The following is a 24,511-nucleotide window of genomic DNA, read 5'->3' as shown; positions in this document are numbered from 1 at the left end:
TTCACAGGACATCAGAGAGACTGGAGAAAGTTAGATGAAGCCACAAATACACAATAAACCCATCAAATGTGTGAATTTCTACAGGACGAAAGACCCACCCTCTTCAATAAATAAAATGTTGTAAGGTGTGTGTGGAAAGGGTAAGTAGATTAAAATACTTTAAAAACCAATCTAGGGGCTCCTGGGTGGCCCAGTCAGTTAAGTGTCCGTCTCTTGGTTTCAGCTCAGGTCCTGATCTCAGGGTCCTCAGATTGAGCCCTGAGTCAGGTTCTGTGCTCAGTATGGAGTCGGCTTAAAATTCTTTCTCCCTCTGCTCTAAAATAAATCAATCTTAAATTTAAAAAAAAAAAAAAAAAAGGATCTTCTAAAACCAATTTAAGGCCATCTTGTTTAGGTCCTGATGAGAAGCCACCTTTGAGACAACCAGGGAACATGGTCATGGAGGTTGGTTATAAGGAATCATTGTCCATTTAGCTGTGTGTGATCATGAAAGCTCTTATCCATTAGGGATACATACTGAAGTGTAAAATGAAACTGTATCACGTCTGAGATTTGCTTTAAAATACTCAGGGGAGAAGACTTGAGGTGATGCAAAATACTGCTGGGGAAAAAAAAAAATACTGCTGGGGAGCACAAGGATTCATTACATTAACGTCTCTACTACCCTGTAGGCTTAAAATTGTACTTAATAAAAAGCCAAATAAAACAAAACCAGAAACCAGGGACACAATAAAGACCAAAACCCAAGACTGCAAAACACCAAATCTATATTTACATCCACATATAATAACATAACTTTAAGCTGAAATATATCATAAATAAAACAAGTAATGTCTACTGTTTGACAAGTATCAACAATTAAAATAAATCAAACTGGAATGAAATAAATACATAAACAAAAATCCAATGGATTGTACCTCTATTATATGTACTGTTGTCTCAAAAGGAAAAAAAACATACAAAACCAGTAGTATCCCAATAGTTAATACTGATGGACCAAAAACAAAAACAAACAAAAATTTTGGAGTACAAGGGCTGTGAAAAAAAAAAAAAGGACATTTTTATGCATTCAGAAATTCAGAAATGTGGTTAAGAAAGGAGAAATCTGAAAGCCCCCAAAATTACAGTATGACATGAATTGACTTGTTTTCAGATAGATTTGGTGATTTTTTTTAAATACAGGTTTAAATTTCAGCCCTCTATTATCTCGTATCCCCTTTTAAGATTTACATTTATAGTCACAGCAAGCTTTCTGCAACACTCATTGGATTAGGCAAAGATCAAGTCAATCATCTTGCAAATGTGTTAATCTTCAAAAATAGGCTATAAAAGTGCAAAACTATGAAAACAAAAATCTAGATTATGTACATATGGCTCAGCTTGTGAACAGGAAAAAAGGTAAATAGTGTACACTTTCCTGATACAAAGCACTTCATTGCAATGACAGCAGACTGATCTCTAATCAGGTCTCCCTTTAACGTGGGAGTTTAAGACTTCTCTGTCAAGTATGCTTCATGTTGCATAATGAAAAAACAAGAAAAAAACAAAAAAACAAATCAGGATTCTTTTAGGACTTCACTCTTGCTCTAACGCAAAAGGACAGGGCAAGAAAACTTAACAGTGCAAATTTATTTTTGAAAACGGTTTTCTTAATAAAATATTTTGTGGTTGCTAAACCAATGTACTGCTGAATAAACTCAGCCGCGGACAGCGTATTAAGGGAACAAAAGTTTAAAACACCTAGCAAGCCAGCTGGTGGCTATCCTCTCTTTAAAAACCCAAACTACATATGCACTGAGAAAAACGTTGCTGCTCCAAACAACCAAAAACGGGAAGACAAGTTACTGAGGTCAAGAAACAGATCACATCTTCCCCATTACCAGAAGGCTCAGCCGGCAGTTCCTTATTCAGAATCAACGTGTCTATCATTAACTCGAATATGTCCACAGTTAACCCAAATGCCGGGCACACCAAGACTCCTAGATACAAACCTAAAATTTACCCGAAAACTTTCATGTCCTTTAAAATTGCTTCCAGTATGTGTAATTCACATGTATAATTTAACGTTTATGTTTTTTTACATACTAATTTAAGCAAAAGCCAAGAAAACCTGAATTTTCCAACAAAAATGATTAATGTGATAAAAAATAACTTTTAGGAACTCCACATACAATTTGGTATGTTTACTGTGTATGTGGCTGCTCTGCGGAGGACATGCTCCTCTGTAAACACACACACTTAAAAACCCCACAAATCACACCACTTTTTCAGAAAAGGATCGTGGATCTGGACTCTCCCTCTGTTGACAAAATGAAAATTACAATAAAAGGGCACCGAATTCAAAATGACTGACCACAGTATATGCAGCACATATTCATAGAGGGTCAATACTTGTGTTAACAATTTTGTTAAGACAATAGACTGGGGAAGATTTAACATAATACAAATCATTGAGAATTATTTTTAAAAACATACATTTTCAACGAAAGAGTACAAATAGGAACTGCTCAAAGTGATGAGCTACATTAGAGAAAAGAGTATGCACAGTATTTGAACAAGCAGGTTTAGAACTTACATATGTACATATTACCTGAGGTGCAAGCGTCATATACTTTCTCCCCACCCACCCCCCAACCCAGATGGTTTCTTTCCAGCAGCGCTCAAGTATGCAAAAGACTCCTCTTCTTATTTGGTCGATTCTAAAAAAAATATTATTCAGGGACAAAATAGAGATTTCCAGTCTCCATTTGTGTACAACCCAACTGTTCCAACTATAGTTTTTATTGCTATTTGGTACAAAAGTTAACAGAACAACTTTACAAAACCGTAGTGTTCCTGGCATGTTACACGCATGGTACGGTCACAGCTTATTTCACAGGCTCCCACCATCTGCTTTTGCCAAAGGATGGACGAACTCAATTTGTGGACAGTACACATCCATCAAGACCTGTGGAAACAAAGGTTCAAGAAGCGATTAAGATAAAACTGAATACGGCCCAGAAAATCTTTAATAGAAAAGTACAATCAACAGAAATAAGGAGATCTAGAAACACAGTGAGTTTCACGTAAGCTCAAATGTTGCAACGAAGGGGCGCCTGCCCTGCTCAGTGCGTGGAGCATGTGACTCGATCTCTGGCTTGTGAGTTCAAGCCCCACAGCAGGTGTAGAGATTACTTAAAAATACAATCTTTACAAAAAAGTAATGTTGCAACGAAAATATCAGGACTCTGCATAATGCTGTGCCGCTTCAGAGATACTACTACATACTGAACAGTGATTTAATGAAGAGGATTTTACCAAGAATCAGAATTCATATAAGTTACACTAAGTCTGGCAAAAGCAACTGTCACCAATGAGAAACTGAAAGCTTATATAACATTTGTTCAGCCAACATCTAACAAGTTTTACCAGTGATATTCCCCGCAGTAGACTAGGCAATGAACACGAGTCTCCTCTCCACCCGAGCTAGCAGTGAAGGTGGACACACAGGTGGGGGCCAGCGGGGAGGAATGGAAGGCAACCAGTGCAGGGGGCCAGCCCCAGCCTACAGAAAGAGGCTAGGGCTGGACCAACAGGACAGTTAGCATTTACTATTAAGGACCTGCTGTGCCATATGGCACAAGAAATCTGTTACAAATTATCTGTTCCTTAACCCATAAATTTTCGTTTTTGTTTTAATGGAGAGTGGACTTAACCCCATTCCTGTCCAACACTTTACTCTCATTCTACTTTCACTACCTGAGGGGAAAAAGGAGCGTAGGCCTGGGTAAGGCTAATAGGTCCGTCCCTACGTGTCCCACTGGAAACAAGACAGAGAACTCGCACCCTAGACTGGGAGTATAAACGCTGGTCACGTGACAGGACAAGGATTTCCATGAGAGAACTCAAACTGTCCATCATCCTCCATCTCTTCATGCAATTCATTGGTAAATAAGGCCTAGAATAACTCTTCACCTGGACATCAGGCCCGCTGGCCAAACCTGGAATTAACTAAATAATCGCACAACTCTGACCATACTACTTGAGTCTTCTCAGTATCTACAGTTATATACACTTGCCATGTGAGGCACAAAGTCAAAATGCACCTACTTGTTCCTGTCCCATTCCCCTCCCCCAACAGGTAAGGATGCACAGAGGCTTTCAACAAAGATTAAACAGGAGAGTTGGGGGGTGCGGGGGAAGGGGCACAGGCTTTGGTTCATGCAGACCTGGGACAGAACCAAAAACAGTATACACTGGGCAAGTTCAATACTCCAAGTCTTGGTACCCTCCTCTATAAAGTGTGCACAGAGCCTCCTAACCCAGGGGTCAGCAAAGATTTTCTCCAAGGGGCCAGAGTGTAAATATTTTCAGCTTTGCAGGCCGTGTGCTCCCTGTCACAACTACCCAGAGCTCTGCTAATGTGGCACAGAAGCAGCCATCAACAATACATAAAGGAATGGACATGGCTGACAGCCAGTTAAAACTTTATAGACAGAAACAGGTGGAGGGCAGTTTGCTAATCCCTGGCCTGATGCCCCCTGCCGTGGAAAGGATTAAGTGAGGTCATGATTATAAAATACTTCAAGGCTGAGCATAAAATAAATGCTTAGTAAATTCCAGTCTCTATTACTATTATTAATATAATCATCATCACTGATACAGACCCTGAGCACTTAAAGTTTTAAAACACTTCAAACCTGGGGTGCCTGGGTGGCTTAGTGGGTTTAAGTGTCTGCTTTCAGCTCAGGTCACGATCTCAGGGTCCCAGGATTGAGCCCCACATCGGGCTCCCTGGTCAGCGGGGAGTCTGCTTCTCCCTCTGCCCCTACTCTTGCTGTCTCTCTCTCTCTCCCTCTCTCAAATAAATAAAATGTTTTAAAAAATAAAATTTTTTATTTTTTTAAGATTTTATTTATTTATTTATTCATGAGAGTGAGAGAGAGAGAGAGAGAGAGAGAGAGAGAGAGAGAGAGAGACAGGCACAGGCAGAGGGAGAGGGAGAAGCAGGCTCTGTGCAGGGAGCCTGACGTGGGACTCGATGCCGGGTCTCCAGGATCAGGCCCTGGACCCAAGGCGGCGCTAAACCGCTGAGCCACCCGGGCTGCCCAAAAATAAAAAATTTTAAACAAAACACTTTAAAATTAGAATTAGGTGCACCTGGGTGGCACCATTAAGCATTCCAACTCCTGGTTTCGGCTCAGGTCATGATCTCATAGTCCTGAGATTGAACCCTGTGTCAGGGCTCAGCCGAGAGTCTTTCTCCCTCTCCCTCTGCCCCTCCCCCCACTGCGCTCTCACTCTCCAAAATAATTAAACAAATCTTGAAAATAAATAAATAAAATTAAAAGTAATTTTACTTTATATCCTATTGCATAAGCCAGATGGTTTATTTTCAATCATATAAAATCAATACATCATATATGCGCTCACCTTTCTTACCCGAAATAGTAAATCAAGTTTTTTTGTCATTTGGCCGATAATGTGCATTCCCAATAAAATTCTCATAGTTTCTCTTTTGTAGCATGCTGCTAGACAAGTGTTGATACGACACAGGCCTTTTTCCTGTGGGGAAAAAAAATGTGGAAACGTCTTTAGAATTAAGTTCAACAACTGGGAGGATGTATATGGGTTGTCAGAGGTCAATTTTCACAATTCCTGACTGGTAATGTGATCAGAACACACCAGTTGCGTTCATGTTGCAAAGTTACAAGTAAAATGTTTTTAAGTGCCCTGAGGACATGTGCTAGCATAAAATTGTAAGTCACTATAGCTAAAACAGATCTAAGTACTATCCTGTCACTAATAAGAACTATAAAGTTAAGATCCATGGTTTAGGCACAGAAAAAAAAAAATCCCCAAAAATGGTAGCATAAAATATTTTAAACTTACATACACCATAAACCAAAACTGTGGGGAAGAGGAGAAAAAATAGTTTTCTCAGAAAAGGATTTTTATGGGGCACCTGGCTGGCTCATTTGGTGGAGTATGCAATTCTCAATCTCAGGGCTGTGAGTTCAAGCCCCATGTTGGGTGTAGAGATTACTTAAAAATAAAATCTTTAAAAAGTAAAAAAGGATTTTGCTTCTAACACAGAGCCCAGACTCTTCGATTAAAGGCAAAGTTTTGACGCCTGTCCGTTTTAAGAGCTGGCAGGGAGAAAAATAGGCAGTTTTAATCAAAAGGCTGCAAAAATTAATATTTCATCACAATTTTTATGAAATTCACTGGAGTGTGTGAAAGCAATTGTTTTTTAATTTGCTATCCCTACCCGATCAAATGGCATCAAGCTATCCTTGATAAGAGTATTGTCACCACATAGAATCCTTAATTTGAAATTAATACAAACTGAGAGGCTTAAAATGGATTTCTCCTTGGGGCTGCACAAACCAGCAGGACTTATATCTGACAAAGGAAGTGGTTTAATCAAGTTTGCCAAGTGGGCCAGGTCCCCAGGACACTCTGATCTACCTCTTTATGTGCACAGGTACGCACCATGCACCCCTAAGGGACTGTGGCCAGGAGGAAGCTGGGGTTTTGAAAACATTTCCATGGGGAGAACTCCAAAGTAAATCCACGACTTAATCTATCCATTTAGGAGAAAGTCGTCCCTTTTACGATGCACTTGGAGTTTAACAAATGCTAAATAAGACAGCGAGAGCCGAAAATCCTAGTTATCAAAACCATTCAGAAGCCATGCACTGGGGGGCTCCTAGGCTTTCTGTCCCTGGTGGGCGGAGAGCGCCTGCCCCTGGGACCTCACTGGGTGGTGCACCTGCTCCTGGGGCTCACTGGGTGGCACACCTGCCCGTGGGGGCTCACCGGGTGGTGCAACTGTTCCTGGGGGCTCACCGGGTGGTGCACCTGCCCGTGGGGACTCACTGGGTGGCGCACCTTCCCCTGGGGGCTCACCGGGTGGCGCACCTGCCCCTGGGGGCTCACCGGGTGGCGCACCCGCTCCTGGGGGCTCACCGGGTGGTGCACCTGCTCCTGGGGGGTTAACCGAGTGGCGCACCTGTTCCTGGGGGCTCACTGGGTGGCGCACCTGCTCCTGGGGGCTCACTGGGTGGCGCACCCGCTCGTGGGGGCTCACGGGTGGTGCACCTGCCCGCGGGGACCCGATCGCCCCGAACTTGGAGGAGGGACAGAAGCCGAGGTCCGGCTCGGGGAGCAGGGAACCCGCGCAGCCCCCCCCCGCCCCGCCCCGCCCCGCCGCACCCCCCCCCCACCCCGGGCTCACCTTCCGCCGCGGGCCCGCAGAAGAGCGGCGCGGGCGCGGCGCGGGCCTTGGGCGGCAGCGCAGTGGGCGGTGGGCACACGCACTCGGCGGGCAGCAGCGTGGGCAGGCCGCGCACCACCTGGTACTTGGGCAGCTCCAGCGCGCGGCGGAAGGCGGGCGCGGGCGGCTCGGCGTCGGGCCGCGGCCGCTTGGCCAGGGGCTCCCCGGGCTCGGCGGGGCGGCCGCTCGGGGGGTCGCGGCCCCGCGGGGCCCAGGGGCGCTCGGCGCAGCCGTTGGCGGCGGCGCTGGCGGGGGGCGCCCGGGGCCTGGCGTCGGGCCTGCGGCCGCGCTCCACGTACACGGGCTCTGCAGGCCGGGCGGCCCCCGGCGCCCCCCCGGGCCGCGGCGCCTTCAGGTTGCTGGGCGCTAAAGTGCTGGGGTCGAGGCCCGGCGGCGGCGGGGGCCTGGCGGGCGCGGCGGGGCCCGGCTTCCCGCGGTCGCGGTCGCGGTCACGATCACGGTCCCGATCACGGTCCGATCGGTCGCGGGCGCGGCCTTGGCGGGCGGCGCGGGGGCGGGGGCGGGGGCGGGGGCTGGGGCGGGCGCGGGCCGGGCCCGGGGCCGGGGGCAGTGCGCCAGCGGGGCCACGTCCTTGCCCAGCAGCGCGGGCGGGCAGCCGGTGCGCCGACTGCGCAGCGCCGACTTGCTCCGGCAGTTTTTGTGGATGTCGGGGTTGTACTTATGCTCCAGTCTCTGGTGCATCATCAGAACCTCCGGATAAAAGGTCTTGAAGGTACAAAACGGGCAGGTGATCCCTGGGATTAAATTCTTGCTCAGAGAAATGGCCGGGCAGCCGTGAAGAGCCCCGAGGGACAGGTTCAGGGGCTTCTCCTGACAGTCCGCGCCGGGCAGGTGCCTGCCGTCGGCCGCCGTCCCCGCCGGCTGCTCCCGGGCGCCCGGATCCGAGCCGTGGGCCGCGCCGTGGGCCGCACCGAGGGCCGCACCGAGGGCCGCACCGAGGGCCGCACCGAGGGCAGGGACCCCCGCCTCTGTTCTACCCGCGGGCTCCGCCGCCTGGGGGTCACCCGGTGGTCTCTTCTGTAACACGTCCAAATACACAGGGGCAGAAGTTTTGCCTATTTTATCAGTACTGTCATCAGTTGCACGTTTGTTGAAATCCTGAGTATCTTTGTGTACTGGCGAGAGGACAGTGCTGCCCAGAACATTCGGAAACGTAGAGGCCATCCCCTTAAACTGCTTCGAAGGTGGGCTGCCTTTAACATCTTTGGCACCATCAAAAAATCTTTTCAAATTTTTGGTTTGCGCACTGTCGGCGGCTAGTAGTGCATCTTCCATCTCCTGGTTTTTCCCATCGTTCTTGACTTCCGAGGCAAGATCGATCTGTTTGTCCTTATGATGTCTCTCCAAGTGATACCGCAGAGAGGTCTTCTGGGCTGCAGCATAGTCACAGAATTCACATTTGTATGGTTTTTCACCTAAAACGAGAAACGTCACTGTGTCACACAAGTTCTTGAGCAACATCAAAATAGACCTTTGGAAACTAGAATCATCTGCCAAGAGAGAATATAGGGTCTTTCCTTTTCCTGTCTCTCGCTGTAATCTTCATATTCAGGATCTTTCACAGTTGCTCGCTTTTTATTGAGAAATGTGACAAGTCTTTAATTTAAAAAAAAAAAAAAAAAATAGGGCAGCCCTGATGGCTCAGCAGTATAGCACCACCTTCAGCCCAGGGCGTGATCCTGAAGACTCGGGATCAAGTCCCGGGTCAGGCTCTCTGCATGGAGCTTGCTTCGCCCTCTGCCTGTGTCTCTGGCTCTGTGTGTCTCTCATGAATAAATAAAATCTTTTTAAAAAAATAATAAATAAAATAAATTTTAAAAATAAAAAAAATTGCACATTTTAAACTTATTTGACCTTCATAATAGCTCTATGAAACAGAGTATCTTTATCCTACTTTTACAGCTAGGAACACAGAGGCACAGAAAGGTGAAGTAACTTCCCTGAAGGTACACAGCTGGGGAGTGGATGAAATGCAGTTCAAGCCCACCCAGCTTCCTGAACCACTACATTACAGCCACTTCGGCCATCTAAATACTAAATATATGCTTGTTGCATTCTAGATCGCAACAATAACACACACACACACACACACACACAAGCTGTGGCATTAAAAAAATATTGAAGAGGTTTCAATAAGCAGAGACAGTAGTCAGAAACCAAATAAGAAACTATCTTCCAAACAGAAGAGTTCAAGTACAAGGACACTAACAGACTTTTTTTTTTTTTTTTTTTAATTCATGATAGGCACACAGTGAGAGAGAGAGAGAGGTAGAGACATAGGCAGAGGGAGAAGCAGGCTCCATGCAGGGAGCCCGATGTGGGATTCGATCCCGGGTCTCCAGGATCGTGACCTGGGCCAAAGGAAGGCGCTAAACCGCTGCGCCACCCAGGGATCCCGGACACTAACAGACTTAAAAGGACAGCTGCCCTCAACATACTACACACTTTTAAAACTATTCCAAGGGTCTAACAGAATATTTGAACAAGATAAAAAGTCAAGGCACAAAACCCCACATCAGAATTCTTTGAATACGAATTAAGAAAATCTAGGAAGTTCCTTACCTGTATGCGTTCTGAGATGAATATTGAGGTAATAATTTGAACGGAAAAACTTCCCACAATAACTACATTCTCTTGAGGATGTAAGATGCTTTATTTTTCCTCCATCATCATTTTTATCTTAAAGTAGAAACAAAAATATTTACGTAAGAAGACAGCTCAAGGACACAAGGAAGACAAGCTTACTTGGGGGGACCCTGGATGGGAAGATTTTTAGGAAGGCATAAAACAATTTTTTTGTATTAGTGTTGGAGTACATCAGAAAGGACAGGAACACACCAAATGCTGTTTTGGGGGTTGCTTGTTTTCTGAAGCTTTTTATGACACATGCGCCCTGTTTTTTGGGTTTTGTTTTTGTTTTCTGAGTACAGAAGAATTTGGTGTCACCAATTCGGTTCCTCCTTTGTTGCCTCCATCACAGGGAAGATCATTTCACAGACTGACATGCTTGGGCAACTTTCTGATCTCCCGACATGTCTGCAGCAGGCAGGATCTGGCACAGTGAGGCTGGACCTACAGACACTGGCTGGAATAACCAGCTTCTTCTGAGTAAGTGATTTAGAAAACAGGGCCAATAGAAATTGCCAGTTTTCCCAACTACCAGGGAAAAGAAGTGCATCTTGAGATCAGGCCAGCTACCACTAGAGGGTAGCAAGCACAACTTAATCTTTAAAAAGAAAAAAAAGGTTTGGCGTTGGGTCAAAAAAAAAAGAAAGTTTGTGAAATTTAGCACATTTCAGAAAACAAATTTCATCATTCGTGAGCATTCACGTGGGCAAAAATGTATCTGCGATCAATCAAGATCTGTCCCCAAGTGACAATGGGCTACACTTTATTATACTTCAATCTCTGCAATGGCCAGGACGCTGTATCTCTGCTGCAACAGCGTCAAGGTCTACTGGGAACACTCATTAAAAGATGATTAGACCTCAATACCAGCCCTCCAAAAGACAGTTACGTTCGCTGCAGGTAAGCTACTTGCTCCCATAAAAAAGAGCGTTAAAGCTCTAGAGAAACCTCCTCTTACTCAGGATTGAATTATGTGCACTACCATGAGGGAAAGAGAAGTGAGATCATCTCTCAGAAACTGACCCTAACTAAACTGGCTTTTTTGTCTTGAAAACTGTTAACTCCACTAAAAAAAGCCTCTTTTCCCTGCTCCTTGCTCATTCTGCATTTCAAGATTACATATACCTGGTTTACAGATTCTAAAAAACAGCCTATAAGCCACCCATGGGCAGCCTCCTGTACAACAGACAGAGGACTGTATGATCCCCTCACCCTCAGCTCCCCTGAGGAAAACCTCTAGATACCTCCAAACATACTAAAACAGCAGAGACAACCAGTGATTACGAAGACTTAAAAGATAATCACGTGCAACAACCACTATTAAACTTACCATAAAGCTGAACAAACATAAATACAAAATAAAATATACCTAGTTTGCCTTTTGTCTTCTTAAAAGTAAATCTAATAGAAAGCCCGGTTGATAGAAAGTAACAGCAAGATAAATCTAGACCTCCACACCATAAAATAAATTTGGGAAAACCAATTCTCTAAACACAGAAGGCCCAGCTTTGTCTTACAATCACACCCAACTAGCTGAGTTTGAACCTTACTGCAATTTCCTACTCCCAAGTATGTGTCAGGATTTATGGTAGGTTACATCACATCCAAAAAAGTTAGGAAATCCGTCGATTTTAACAGAAAGGACACAAAATGACCACATACACCTGGTTCCTCCTCCTTTAGCATCACCTCTGATTTTTACAGCGCTAGTTCTTCAAGGACTGCAAACTTTTTACCAGTAGGCTGTTGAAATTCACCTTGCAAGGTAGAAATCAGGGGTCGATGAACCAACTTTGCAAACAGGGAAATCAGGGCGAAGAAAGGTGAAGCAACATGTAATGGGGCCACAAAACAACACAGTGGTAGAACCAGACTGCAGGCAAGTCGTGGCGCTCCCAGCTATTGCCAGGCGTTCAAGCCGCCTGCGACCGAGATTTCCACCAGAAGCTTCTGCCCACACCACCTACTGGCAGAATGAGACCCACCATTTCACTTCTTTCAGGGCGCCGGGGCAGCGCCGGGACTAGTCATCCCCCCGTTACCGCATGCCCCCGAACAGGACGCACACTACCAGGACCCTCTGTGAAGACAAGGCCTGTGTTCAAGGCCTTTCTATGACGTCATGAAGACATCATAATGTCATCATTTTCTAGATCTCTGAAGACTGTAATATCCTAAGTGCTAGGTTCCCTGTGTCCCCTGAAACTCAAACCATTCTAAAAACTCAATGTGCACATCGTGTGCTTGGAAAAAGAATCGGGCGCAGGCTTGGAGGATGAAGAGGCCAGCGAATCATCTGGTCAGATTCATCCTGGGGCTCGCTCACAGGTTCTCACAAGCCAGCCGCACACCAGCAGGTTATAGGGAAAGAAGACAGCAGCGTGTGCTTAAACCAAAGACCACATTTGTGAATGGCAACGTCCCTGTAAGACTAACTCATGTTCCCATCATTCAGTTGTTGAAGATGCAGGGGCTCTTTTAACGGTCTTCGAGTAGCAGAGTCCTTTACTCAAACAAATTATAATTAAATGGATTGAAGCAGCACCGGGTTAAGTGCTGCTGGGCGAGACGTGAAGCACGGGTGAGCTCCTCCGCCTTGGAAAATGTCCACTGGGCTTCAAGAAAGAAGAGGTCAGTGAGCCTCCAGCAATGGCTTCTGTTTCGTCCAAGAGCCATCAGTACCTGAGAAATCTGACTGAGCAAGTGACATTTCTTTTAAACCATCTTTGGGGTGTTCACATTCCCTTTACACACAAATGGTCTTAGTTCCTGAACTGCTAACAATCACTAGCCCACCAGACAGAGGAGGACAGGGTACCTAGGTAGCACCGCACAGTTTCTCTAAAGGTGCTGATAATTATTCCAGTACCTTCTGCAGCAACTAGAACATCATCTGGAATAAGTGTATGAGAGCTGGGTCTTGGAGGACAGGGAATTTGGTTACACGAAAGGAGAACCTGTTTTTATAGATAAGATCTGGCGTGCCACGAAACGTCAGCGAAGCCCAGGGTCTCCCAACCTTGAGGCCATGGCCACCAGTGTGGGGTCGCCCCGTGCACAGTAGGATGTTGAGCAGCACCCTGGCCTCCACCCCCTGGCCTCCAGCAGCCTGCGTACTAACACAGCTGTGACAACCAAAGATCTCTCTAGATGCTACCAGATTCCACAGGGGGCCACACTGCCCCAGGTCGGAAGCCCGGTGTAAGGGAAGACGCCTGTCCTCTGTTGGCAAAACACAAAACACCACGGGTTTTCAGAGGCGGAAGAAACCCTGAGGACAGTCGAGGCCCTGAGAGGTGAAGGGACCTGTTACAACAGGGTGGTAGCGGAGGAGCCGGTGTTTGGGGGGCCGGGAACAGAGGGGGGCAGCACACAACAGAGCACGCTTACCCAAATGGAGCCCTTCCGGAAGTCCATCCTCAGATCCATCTTCAGAACCACCTTCTCGGTCGACGGCTCCATGCTCATCCAGGGTGGTGGGGAGGTCCGGAGAACACGTCCGAGGCTGCCTCCCATCGACGGACATGGTGGGCGACCCGGCGTCGGCCCTCCGGTCCTTCTTGTGCACTCGCGAGTGCAGCACCAGCTGGTGGTAGGTGCGGAAGGCTTTGCCGCATTCCGAGCAGTGGGTCGGCTTCTCTTTGTGACCCGACAGCTTCGGGTCCGCTTCCACAGAAGGCACTTCACCATTGGAGGGTCTGGGCTTCTCTTTATCTTGGGAGAAGCCCGCACAACCGCTCTTACTGGTCTTGGACTTGCCAGAACCTTCGGAATGGTTTTTACTCGCATTCCAAATTTCTACGAGCTCCTCTTTTTCTGAACACGAGTCATCGTTGTCAGTACTTCCTTCTTGCCCTGGCTGCTCCTTCACTTCCCGGCACACGGCCACTTTTCCTTTGGTGGCCAGCTGCCAGGCCTGGTAGGTGGTGAACGGATCGAGCTGAGGTATCCATTTTGTGGGCTTCTTGACGGTTTCGGGGTGAGATGTGGGTCTCAAGTTTAAAAACTGCAGGAGCTCTTGCCCCGGGGCTGGCATGCCCCCCTGCTGACAGTCTGTTTGTGTACTGCTGGCACCGGAAGCCGTCTCTTTGCTGTGCATCTTCCTGTGATCGATTAGACTTTCCTTATTTGGAAAGAGGAAGCCACAAACCATGCAGATTTTGTAAGGAGAGGAGATGCTCTCGGCCGCGTGCTCCTGCACCACCTCGTTGATGGTTACCGGGCTCTCCGAGCCTTGCTGCAGTTTGCTCTTGGCTCCAGATTTGCCAGTGTGTGTCCGCATATGATTTTTAAGAAACCACGGCTCCTTGAATCTTCTTCCGCACACATTACACCCGTAGGTGAAGGAGTCCTTATGCTTCTTCATGTGGATCTCGACGTCGAAAGCAACTCTAAATGTCTGCCCGCATACTTCACAGCTGAATTCTTCATTTTCTTTGCAATTCTTGTCCTTGGGAGGTTCTGTTCTTACTTGACTTTTATCAAGAGGACTAAGATACTCTGCTTCAACGCGCAGAACTGCTGGCTCACAGAGGATAGGCCGATGTTGCATTAAGACGTGTTTATTAAGGTCTTCTGAATGTGTGAAGGTCTGATTGCAAAACATACAGTCCAAGGGCATATATCCTTCTATCTGGATGATACTTTTCTCCTGCGTAGCTCTGAAAGGAACAGCGGTGGTCCCTTTTATTGACACGGCATCATCTAGCTCCATCTGGGTGCCCAGGGAATTGCCAATAACTTCTGGTCCATCCATATACACTAACAGGGATTGAGTGGGCATGTTTCCTGGCACTTTAGGATTGTATATAAAATAAGAATCCGGTGGAGGAATTTCTGGAATTGGAATAAGGCCACTTGTAAGACTTGTCACTCACACCCCCAGCAGCCCTGGGACTTAAAACTAGAACAAATATTTGTTATAAAAGTTCAAAAGAAAGTATATATTCCTGTAGCTTCTTATCTTCAGAAGTCTTAGGAAGCTCGGTGACAGAGCCTCTCACTGGTTCTTTCCACAAACAAGGCAGACAGACTCCCCAATGCTTTGATTCAAATATGAGTCAGCACAAAGCATTAATTCTCTTTGTCTCCACTGAGTGAGTGATTCAATTGAGCAAGAAGTCAATCCCAGCAACCTGGAGACAAGGGATTTCCAAAACCTAGAGGGGGAAAGAAAAACAGAAATAGTTAGCTGCAGCCAGAGAAAAGAGAAGCCTGGTGTGGACGAATCACAGCTGGTCTGCTCTTAGCAGAGGAGGCGCCTAGGTCATCTGCTCCACTGTTAACTAACACAGTGCATCCTGTTAAACATGCTCGTTAATTAAATCATTAGCATTTTATCCAATCAGTACACTTATCAAATCGCTAGATTTTCATCCAGTTAAGAAACTTAGCACGTGGTCCTTTAATGATTTAAATCTAAAATGTAAAGATTCAGGACAGAAACTGTTAAATACAGCCAAATACATTCTGAATGCCACTACCATGCACACGTGTAGCCTTATAAACAGGCTCCACTAATCTAGAGAGTATGCCAACTGTGAAAAATGACAATTACAGCACTTGAAGTAAAAATATAAAAGCCAGAACTTCACACTGTCTTATATACAGTCGAGAAACACAAATGCCTAAACGCACCCTCGAAGCTTACACAGGCACTGGGGCCAACAACATACACACACACGAAGCTTTCCTAAAATCCACATACAAAAACTACAGAACACCTCAGAATGATGCTCATCTTGGCCAAGAGAAACTTCCATCATTGTGGTTCACAGAATATTCTATTCCTCAACCCACTGCCCAAAGGCCGGGTTGCTTTTAACAACTTTTCTGCCTTCTGCAGGCGTTAGGGTAGGGCTTCCTTGTCTACACAATAAATAAGGAAATACATACACAAAGCTACTTTCTGAATATACACTTGAAAATAAAACCCTCCACACGGCCAGTTCAACGTGGTCCTCCCATTTTTAACCCACCTTTCACATTCTGCACTGGCCAGGTGAAAAAAAAAAAACGGATTCTTTGAATAAATTCAGCTCTGCAGGCTCAGGTTTAGAAGCTAATTGTCATTCTTGAAGAAGAATTAATCTCCAAAAACCCCATACCACCCACCCCTCACCTTTCTGGCAAGCACAGAATTGGTTTTAAATAGTCTCAACTTCTTTAGCTGAGGTCTGTTAATTCTACCCAACAAAAAGAGTTGCAAACTACTCCCACCACCTTCAACTTTACTTTCTTCTCTCCACTTCCTCAAAGAGCAAGGGCCTGCAGGCTCACAGAAGACAAGGAAACATTTCTTCCCCCTTCTTTACATTCATAATAAAAGAAAACTCTCAGGCCCCTTGCTATCTTTAGTTTTGAATAAACCAGATCTTTAAGATGAAGCTTTTTTAAATAAGACTGCAGATCAAAGATTAGAGTCAAGAAAGAACATACAGAAGTGTTTTATCTTAACTTCTTAGTTATAATCACAATGGAGGATAAAACACAGGGGCTGGCTACCAGAGTGTTAGAACACCCCAGAGACCTGAGTTCTAGTTCTGGCTAAGTCCCAACGCTGAGGCTATCACCGCCACATACCCCATTTTTACCTACTTGATGTAGACGGTTAAATGACAGGATCATCCTCAAGAGTTCTAAATTTCTATGGCTGGGGGGATAGATCTACATTTATGGATAGACCTACTCAAAAGAATACTTAATGCTATCCTAAATCAAGATATTAAATGATATTTGAAAATGTAACTGATAATTTAGGGTCCTATGCAGTCATTTATTCATTCAGCAAATATTTACTGATTGCGAGCATACCGGGTAATATTTTTAATTGAAGACATTATCAGTACTTATTCTAGAAAAGCAGCTCTCAAACTCAGACAACATTGTTTTCACCAGCCAACAGATATATGAAAAACCAACAACTCAATGAATTCTACACCAACTAGAATAGATTAACTTCAATTTGAATAAAGGCTGTCCTCTATGAGGTCCTATTTTTGTGGTTGCAAAACAGCTTTTTAAAAAATGAAAAGAGTGGCAACAGCAAGCAGTAAAGTCTTTTTAATCCCCTAATTTACCAAAACCAAAGTCAGTCCTCCATGTCAGACCTCAACATGAACTGGCTGGTTTTTTAAAGAAATGTTACTACTCTGTGATACTTTAAACTGGGAGGAACTCCAGTTTTCTACAGGTAATCTTTCCCAAAAAGAAACCAATCCTAAACTCACTCCTTGAATGAGGAACATGATGTGGGTACATCCCTATTATTTCTCACCCAGGGTAATGGCAAATAACTGGAAATGCCTGTCTTTGAAAAATAGTTTAGCTTCAATTTTTATCTGAGATGTTCAAACGTCTGGGTTAAGGAAGTCATCATCAGCTTCTAATACAAGACCTGAAGGATTAGTAAGGAGGCACAGTGCAAAATAAATAAATAAATAAAATCTCAGCAGAAAGAAGAGCTTCAGTTTTGCTGGGGGTGGGGGGAAGGACAGAGGTCCAGAGATGAGGGGAAGGATGTCCTCACCCCGAGTCTCCTAGTATGGTCAGATGGAGAAGACCACTCTCCCAGGCAAAAAGCCCAAGTACTTCTTCCTCCAGGAAAGCTTCTGGCACAGATTCTGATAATCATTAACTGTACCCAACTGTCCTAAGCACTGGACTATCTTGGGTCATAGCCATCCTTACTACTCACCCAGGATATGAAAACCCTGGGCCATTTCTTTGAAGATCCTAGGAAGAGAGAGACCCTGTCCAGCTTGTTCCCTGCTGTCCCCCCATGCCTAAAAGGAGTCTCTGGCCCAGGGTCAGGCCCTCAATCAACACCTAGTGAATAAATGAACAAAAACTACATCGTCAGTCCAGGTGTGGAATCAGTACTGCACATCTTTAGCCATGGTCACCAACCATAACTGATCTGGTATTAAAATTAACTCGAAGGCTCGTCAGAACATCAACAAGGCTGGCTCTCTGTGGCTGCCATCTAATATATACCATTCTCTGCCATTTCCAGGGTGTAATTAAAAAAAAAAAAGAATCATATTTAATCATACCATAATCATACCATGAAGCTGACCAGCACAGAGCAAAACTGTGTCATCTGGACTGAAAACTACTCTCCCTTTACTGACCCACCAGCACAGAAATGCAGGACAAGCTGGGGAAATCTCTGATAGCAAATGCCTTCAACTCTTGACTTAGAAACTGAATGCAGACTAAGCACTTCCTTAACCTATAAACCAATTATCTACAGCACTTAAAACCAATCTGCTAACAAAATCTAAAATCTTTAGAGTGACTGCAATAATAAAGACTGTCATACTAACAAAACTCACCAAAAAATAGACATTCTAATCTAATTACTGTTCATAACAGCCATTCCGGTGGAGCGAAGTGAGCACCCACACGGCCTTCCCTGAACCCGCGGCGCTCCAGGTGGGGCACACGGAAGCCAAGGACACACCAAGGCCCTGCTGGCAGAGGAAGTTGTCTGTCTTCACAAAGAACTGGAGGAAGGAGGAGGAGATCATAATGCAACCCTACAATCTGAATGCTTTTAGTCGGCAGAAAGTGAGCATTCAGGACATACTAGGCTAACTGCAAGGCAGTTGGCAAAAATGTTTTTCAGCGTTGAAAAAAATGCTCTTAAACCTTTAGTCGGGTAAATGACAGCCCTTAACCTTCAACCATTCGCCCCCAGGCACCTGAGGCAAGAGGTTATCGGGTATCACCTCATTTTCTGAGACAATACTAGGGCTCACTTTTTGTATTATGATTATTTAAATAAAGACTTCAAAAAAATTTACAACATAATCTTTGGGGAAAAAAGGGAACCATATTGCTGTAACCGCCTAGAATAGAAGTCTAATGCTCTTTAGGCCAGGTCTCCTGTCGGTTTTTTTGTTTGTTTGTTTTCCTTTTCAAAGCAGATACGCATTTAAGAGTAAAGCTCCCACGAATTCGGCCACTACCTCTAGATTTTGAAATTCGCAAATATTACACAGTATACGACGCTTCATGAAAAACACAGCAATTTGTGCTTCAGCACAACACATTAGAAGTAAACGCCACCTTGGTGACAACTGCTGCAACTCAGGAGTAGTTCCTTATAGCCAAGTATGCTCACACTGTTAACCTTTAGAGACCGCACAGCCCCTACTTCAGTGGAACAGGTTATCTTACATTTTTTTATATGGAATATTTATTACCCTATTATGGAGCAACAGGAACTCAAAGTCCTCAAAAACTGCCAAAACATATAAATATTCTATTTATAGCCAAGTAATTTGCAGTATTCCTGCAAACCTACTTTTTCCCTCCGAGTCACTTAAGTGTCCAAATAAATGATCATTAAAATATTTAGCCCAAACAAACTGCTGGTCTCCGGCCAATTCATTTGTACCCTTTAAACAGCAAAATTATCTCCAAGATCTGGTCAGGAAACTTACAGTTTTTTCTATAAATGTTCCTTCTGTAAGGTCACACATACTGTTTCTTGTCTTAATCCGACCAGTGAAGAGAACTGCACATAGGAAGCCACAGTGGCAATCCAAACCTGTAACTTTAAATCCTTTAACACTATTTCAAGGAAATCACCAAGGTCACACCCATGAGCTAAATGGTCAACCCAACTTTCCTAATGTAGCTGTGGAAAGATGTTGAAAAGTGAAAGAAAAAGATTAAAATATTCAGAAGTTTACGTTCAACATCACAATCTAAACTATTCAAAAGCAAACGACTCTTCAAAGGCAAAGCCCGGGGACAGATCCAGATCCTGAACACTGTTAAGTGTTCAGTCCCAAATACGATCAGAGACCAAAGTACCATAGAAAAAAATAACCGTATCAGTATATTTGAGCCTCAACACTAACAACTCTGATTCATTCCAAATCAATTAAGGTCAGTTAAAGGATCCTAATGTGAACACGAAGCACCACATATTAGTTTTAGTTTCAGTATTATCGATATTCACAGATACTGTGCTCTGTGAACTGGCTCTTAAAAATTCCAGCCTGACCGGAAAAAGAGAACTCTAAGGGAAATGAATAAAAAAATAATTTTCTTTAAAAGCAAGATTAAAAAAAGCACTGCTATGGGTCAGGTTCCACTACTGCTACTTAACCAGTACTACCTTCAATACTTTGAAAGATTTTAGACAGGACTGACACCAGAAAGAAGATTTCGACAAACTAAAACAGTAAACCCTTCTATCTTTACCCGTATTCTTTCGCTCCCCACAAGGAAAACACCCTGTGTATGCACACACACGCGCAGCTAACTGGGGATACAGATAAAATAACTATAGCCATCATACTACACCAATACCCTACACACCTACACTTCTTTTTCAACAAGGCCAAATGGTGAGTGTTCTTAATTCTACCCAATTTAACTAACCAGATTAAATATAAACATGGGCACTGCCTTTTAAGGCATGAGCTCTTTCTTTAGCAACATTTAAATAATCCCCTCCCTATCACTGTTGAGTAAATACTAAAGTTGTATGTCTGGCTCTTCTAAGTCACCTGTTTGCTTTCAAAATTAAGGGGGGGGGACTCCTCTTTCAATTAATACATATAATCACTGTTGAGTCGATTTATATATTTATATACTGAACTAAAAACAAAGCTTATCCGCAGAGTTAAAAAAAAAAAAAAAACGCAAACACGCTTCTTCTGGCATAACTGAACTGTTCTGAAAAGTTACCTTGATTTTGACACAGGTAGGAAAAATAACAACACGTAGTTCTCCTAATGCTGATGCAAGAACAAGATGGATCTGGACTCTCAATCGCCAGTCCATAGAACTGTATCTTAAAATTCAAGAGGTTTCCTGACACACTAGAAACTAATGAACAGCAATACACAAACCGCTGCGGAACCCATTACAAAACGGGCATCTGACTCCAGGGTGGGTAGAGGCTCTTCTGTACCAAGTGAAGGAATGTGGAGGTCAAAGAGAACTTAGGTGAAGCCTTCAAGAACAAAAGCTAAGGAATTTGGGCGAATTCTTCTCATTTAACTTACCCAGCTGTCTTTTCAGGTTTAGTAATTTTATTTCTCAACTTTATCATAAAATTACCAAACTGGCCCCTAATTTCCAGTAACTCAGTTATGTAGTTACCCGGGGCAGGAAGTAATGGGGATGTTAAGAACAGTCAGTCAACAAATGTTCAAATGTAAAGTCGTTAATGAGCATTCCAATGTTCAGCATAAAAGGGTAGCTTGTGGTGGCAGCTGGATGACAGGGGCTGCCCCACTGTTTATTTGGAAGATCGCTTTATACAGGAATTGAGCTTGCTCATCACAAATGGCAGATTTTAGGAAAGGATGGTCCCTGTCCCACTTCCTCAAAATCAGATTTCTATCTGCTCTCATGGTCTCAATTCAAAATCCTGTGCCCCACACACACACCGCTGGCAAATTTGCCTAACTAGATGACTGGCTAGAGAAAAACAATCCAGATCACCGTCTTCCTTAAAAAGCCAACAAACTCAGTAAGTTTTTTTTACATTGCCCTCCAAGGGAGGCCATTTGGTTATAACGATCAAGCTTCCCCTCTCCCAAATTTCAGAAATTTCCTGCTGTCTTTGTGTCAATCCTTCTTTCTTCCACGTGCACTTACACCGGTTAACACCCCTCCCCCTACAAAATCTGGAAATGAGGTGTACAGATCGACATCCCACCACAGACTCCAGCGTGGTCTACATGCTGTAACTAAACCTTTCACTATTTAAAGCGTTTCATGTGATTGGGACGAGATTTCTTTAGTTTCTGCTGGGTAGCTGTCCTGTAAACAAACACCTTCCAGGTTTTTCTTTCTAACACCTCAGTTAACGTGGAAACTGTTCTGTATGTTCCAAAGGTAGTCGTTTACATTAAAATCTCATTACACTTTATTTTATTCTAGTGGAATAGTCCTCAGCTTATACAATGCTCTCAGATTTCTCGTTCCTACTGTACAACTCTAAAGCCTGAAAATATATAGCCATTGTTCAGGACTTTGGCTTCAACTTTCCAATTCATTTACTAAACATACTGCTACGGGGTTAAACTCAAATAGGAAATTAGCAATGAACCATTTAAAATAAGTCATCCCCAACAACCTCAAAAACCCTTACACACAGGCCACACTGGCGTCTGTGAGATGGAACACTCTCAACTGAAATTGTCTTTGAGCAAATGGAAACAAAGCTTCACGTAAAACATAAAAAAGGTCCAATCATTTACAATCCTACAAGCGTCAGAAAGAAGTACCTTTTTTTTTTTCCTTCAAGTAGAGATAGTAGACAGTCAAGAGTCATTAAAACTACTCCAAAGTTCTTATCCACCAAGATCATGTTTGTGACAACTGTGAGAAAAGAATGTGATTTTATAAAGTGGGAAAACAGCACATCTTTTGGGACCCCTGAGGCTCTAATCAAGCGTCTCAGAATTAAGAGTGCTCCAGGGTTGGGAAAAGGCAGCCCTGCTGTGGCAAAAACATGCCATTTCATCATAAATGTTGTTAAAAGAGAGAAAAGTGATTATCTGAGATGAGGAGAGAGGGACTCCGTCGTTGCCAGGCCATTATATTCCTTAATGATTTCATCAGTCTGTAAGTGACTTGATGATGAAGTCTTATTTTCTGATTTCCTCTTTAAAGGTCCACTGGAAGGGAACCAGGGGCTGCTGCTATTCCTCCCAGAAGTTCCTCTGCCAAAAATGGAGGCTTACAAAGAGAATGCAAATCTACCTCCACCTTAAAAGTAAAGGCAAAGTCAAACCCTCCTCCTTCCTCCCTCCTCTTCCCCTCAACTACCTGGAAAAAAAAAAAAAAAAAAAAAAAACGGCAAGCTTTATCTAAATAGATTCTTCAAGGTGAGGGGGAGCAGTATTCTCTACATACTTTATCAAAGTGGTGTTATTAGTTCCTTTTTTTGATTAGGAAGTGAAAGGGAATAATATGAACCCAAGACAACTGCTAAACTTCGATCTTACAAGTTATTAAAAACAGCAAAGGTCAAACTGCAAAGTGTTAGACGGTGCTGTGAAGATAAAAGGACTGAATGAAGTTGGACACTAAAGAAAAGTATGTGTCCTTCACCTGGAAAAGTCATAATCCTCCCCCACTTCCTCCTCCAGCGTGCAAACCTGTGTGGAGTCTAAAGGAGCAGCTTTCCTCTTCATACCAAATAATTAAGATTCCAAACAATCAGATTATTAGCCCTATTCCAACAAACAAGCCAAATAAATTGTAAACTTGTGCTGTAGCTACTGACAACAGGGTTTTTAAATAAGTCTCTCTGCCTCTTGAATCTAATACTTATATAACTGATGAAAAAAAAATGGCAGCAATTTGGGGTGGGAGGGGTTTGACTTCACTAAAACACCAGGATTAAACACACACACACACACACACTCTACTATAGTCTTTGGGATACTGAACAAAAAACAGTATCTAAAATAAACATGACTTCTCAGAAAAAGTCATCTACCATTAAGGACACACCTTAAAAGTTCTTAGCACACATTAACTAAGCAAGCACAAGCTAGTGGTCGGACTGCTGTATTTTTCAGACAAAAAGCAATTAGATTATTACTCTGCACTTGTCACTGCAGACACCACAGGCTTTTTAGAAACTCCACAGATTATTCATTCTCAAAGTATTATAAAACTTAGTATTTTAAGTCTTATTTGATATCAATCAAGGCATCCATCCATGGGGGGGGGGGGGAGGCGGGGAAGAGTACAGTAAAAAGAACATCTTTAAACGTACTTCTTAACACATACAAAAGAGAAGGTGCAAGGCCTCCCAAGACCCCTACCTAGTGGCCAGGCCTGGCCGGCAGCTGTTGTTACCCTGCCTTTTCTTTTGTTGCGCTTAATCTCATGTCAACTCATTCAACCAACTCAAAAGCGATGAAGACATAATTGAATCAACCTGAACTAAATCAGACCTAGGCTTCTTGATGGTTCCAAACGATCCAGAAAGCTGGGAAACCAGCTAGCATGTAGCATGTAGTGGCCACTACTACGGGACCCCCAAACTGGCCAGAGGACCACTGCCAACAGCCCTTTGCGTGTGATGCACATTTAGGAATGTTTGTGCCAAAGCTCCGAGCCCTATAGGCTGATTCAGAAAGATAAATTGAGGCTCAAGGAATTTCAAAGAGGAACACACCAAAGGCCTTAAACTCTAAAGTGACTATTCTCTTCCTGGGAGGTGGAGAAAGAAAAAAATAAAACTTTCTACTACTCCCAAGTGTGAGCAGACTACTGGGGTCCCAGAAGTGGCCACTGGTGGCTCTTTCCCGTTCCTGTAACTAAACCTTTAGGAGAAGTCCCCGCCGGCCCACCCCTCCCCACCCCCATCCCACCCGCCCAAGAATGCGGCTTCCCGTCCTCGGTGGCCCTTCCCTGAATCCCAAAAATGTGGGTTCTAGCCCGGGAGCTGGACGTGTCGGTCCCGATCCCCGCGCGCAGGTACGGGCCGGGGCCACCCCCCCCCCGGGGCCGGGCCAGGCCCCCGCCGGGCAGCACCGCCCAGGCCGCCCCCAGCCCGGCCTCGGGGGGCCCCCGGCAGCGCCCTCCTCCCCCCTCCCCAGCCCGTGCCGCTCGCAT

At 44.4% G+C, this 24,511-nt stretch overlaps 1 protein-coding gene across 1 annotated transcript; it reads right to left on the bottom strand.

The window, feature by feature from the left end:
• Nucleotides 1-399: 399 nt before the first annotated feature.
• On the bottom strand, nt 400-24,511 carry ZNF217 (zinc finger protein 217). The gene is made up of 7 exons (XM_055304985.1): nt 24,268-24,511; nt 13,298-14,779; nt 9,842-9,958; nt 7,790-8,694; nt 7,220-7,757; nt 5,413-5,544; nt 400-2,947 (listed from the first exon to the last, which is right to left on the bottom strand). Exons 1-6 carry the CDS (start codon nt 24,509-24,511, stop codon nt 5,435-5,437), a joined length of 3,396 nt encoding a protein of 1,131 aa, XP_055160960.1. The 3' UTR covers nt 400-2,947; nt 5,413-5,434.

This window comes from Nyctereutes procyonoides, unplaced genomic scaffold (assembly GCF_905146905.1).
Source record: "Nyctereutes procyonoides isolate TBG_1078 unplaced genomic scaffold, NYPRO_anot_genome, whole genome shotgun sequence".
NCBI lineage: Eukaryota > Metazoa > Chordata > Mammalia > Carnivora > Canidae > Nyctereutes > Nyctereutes procyonoides.
This window is presented reverse-complemented; position numbering and strand designations above follow the sequence as displayed.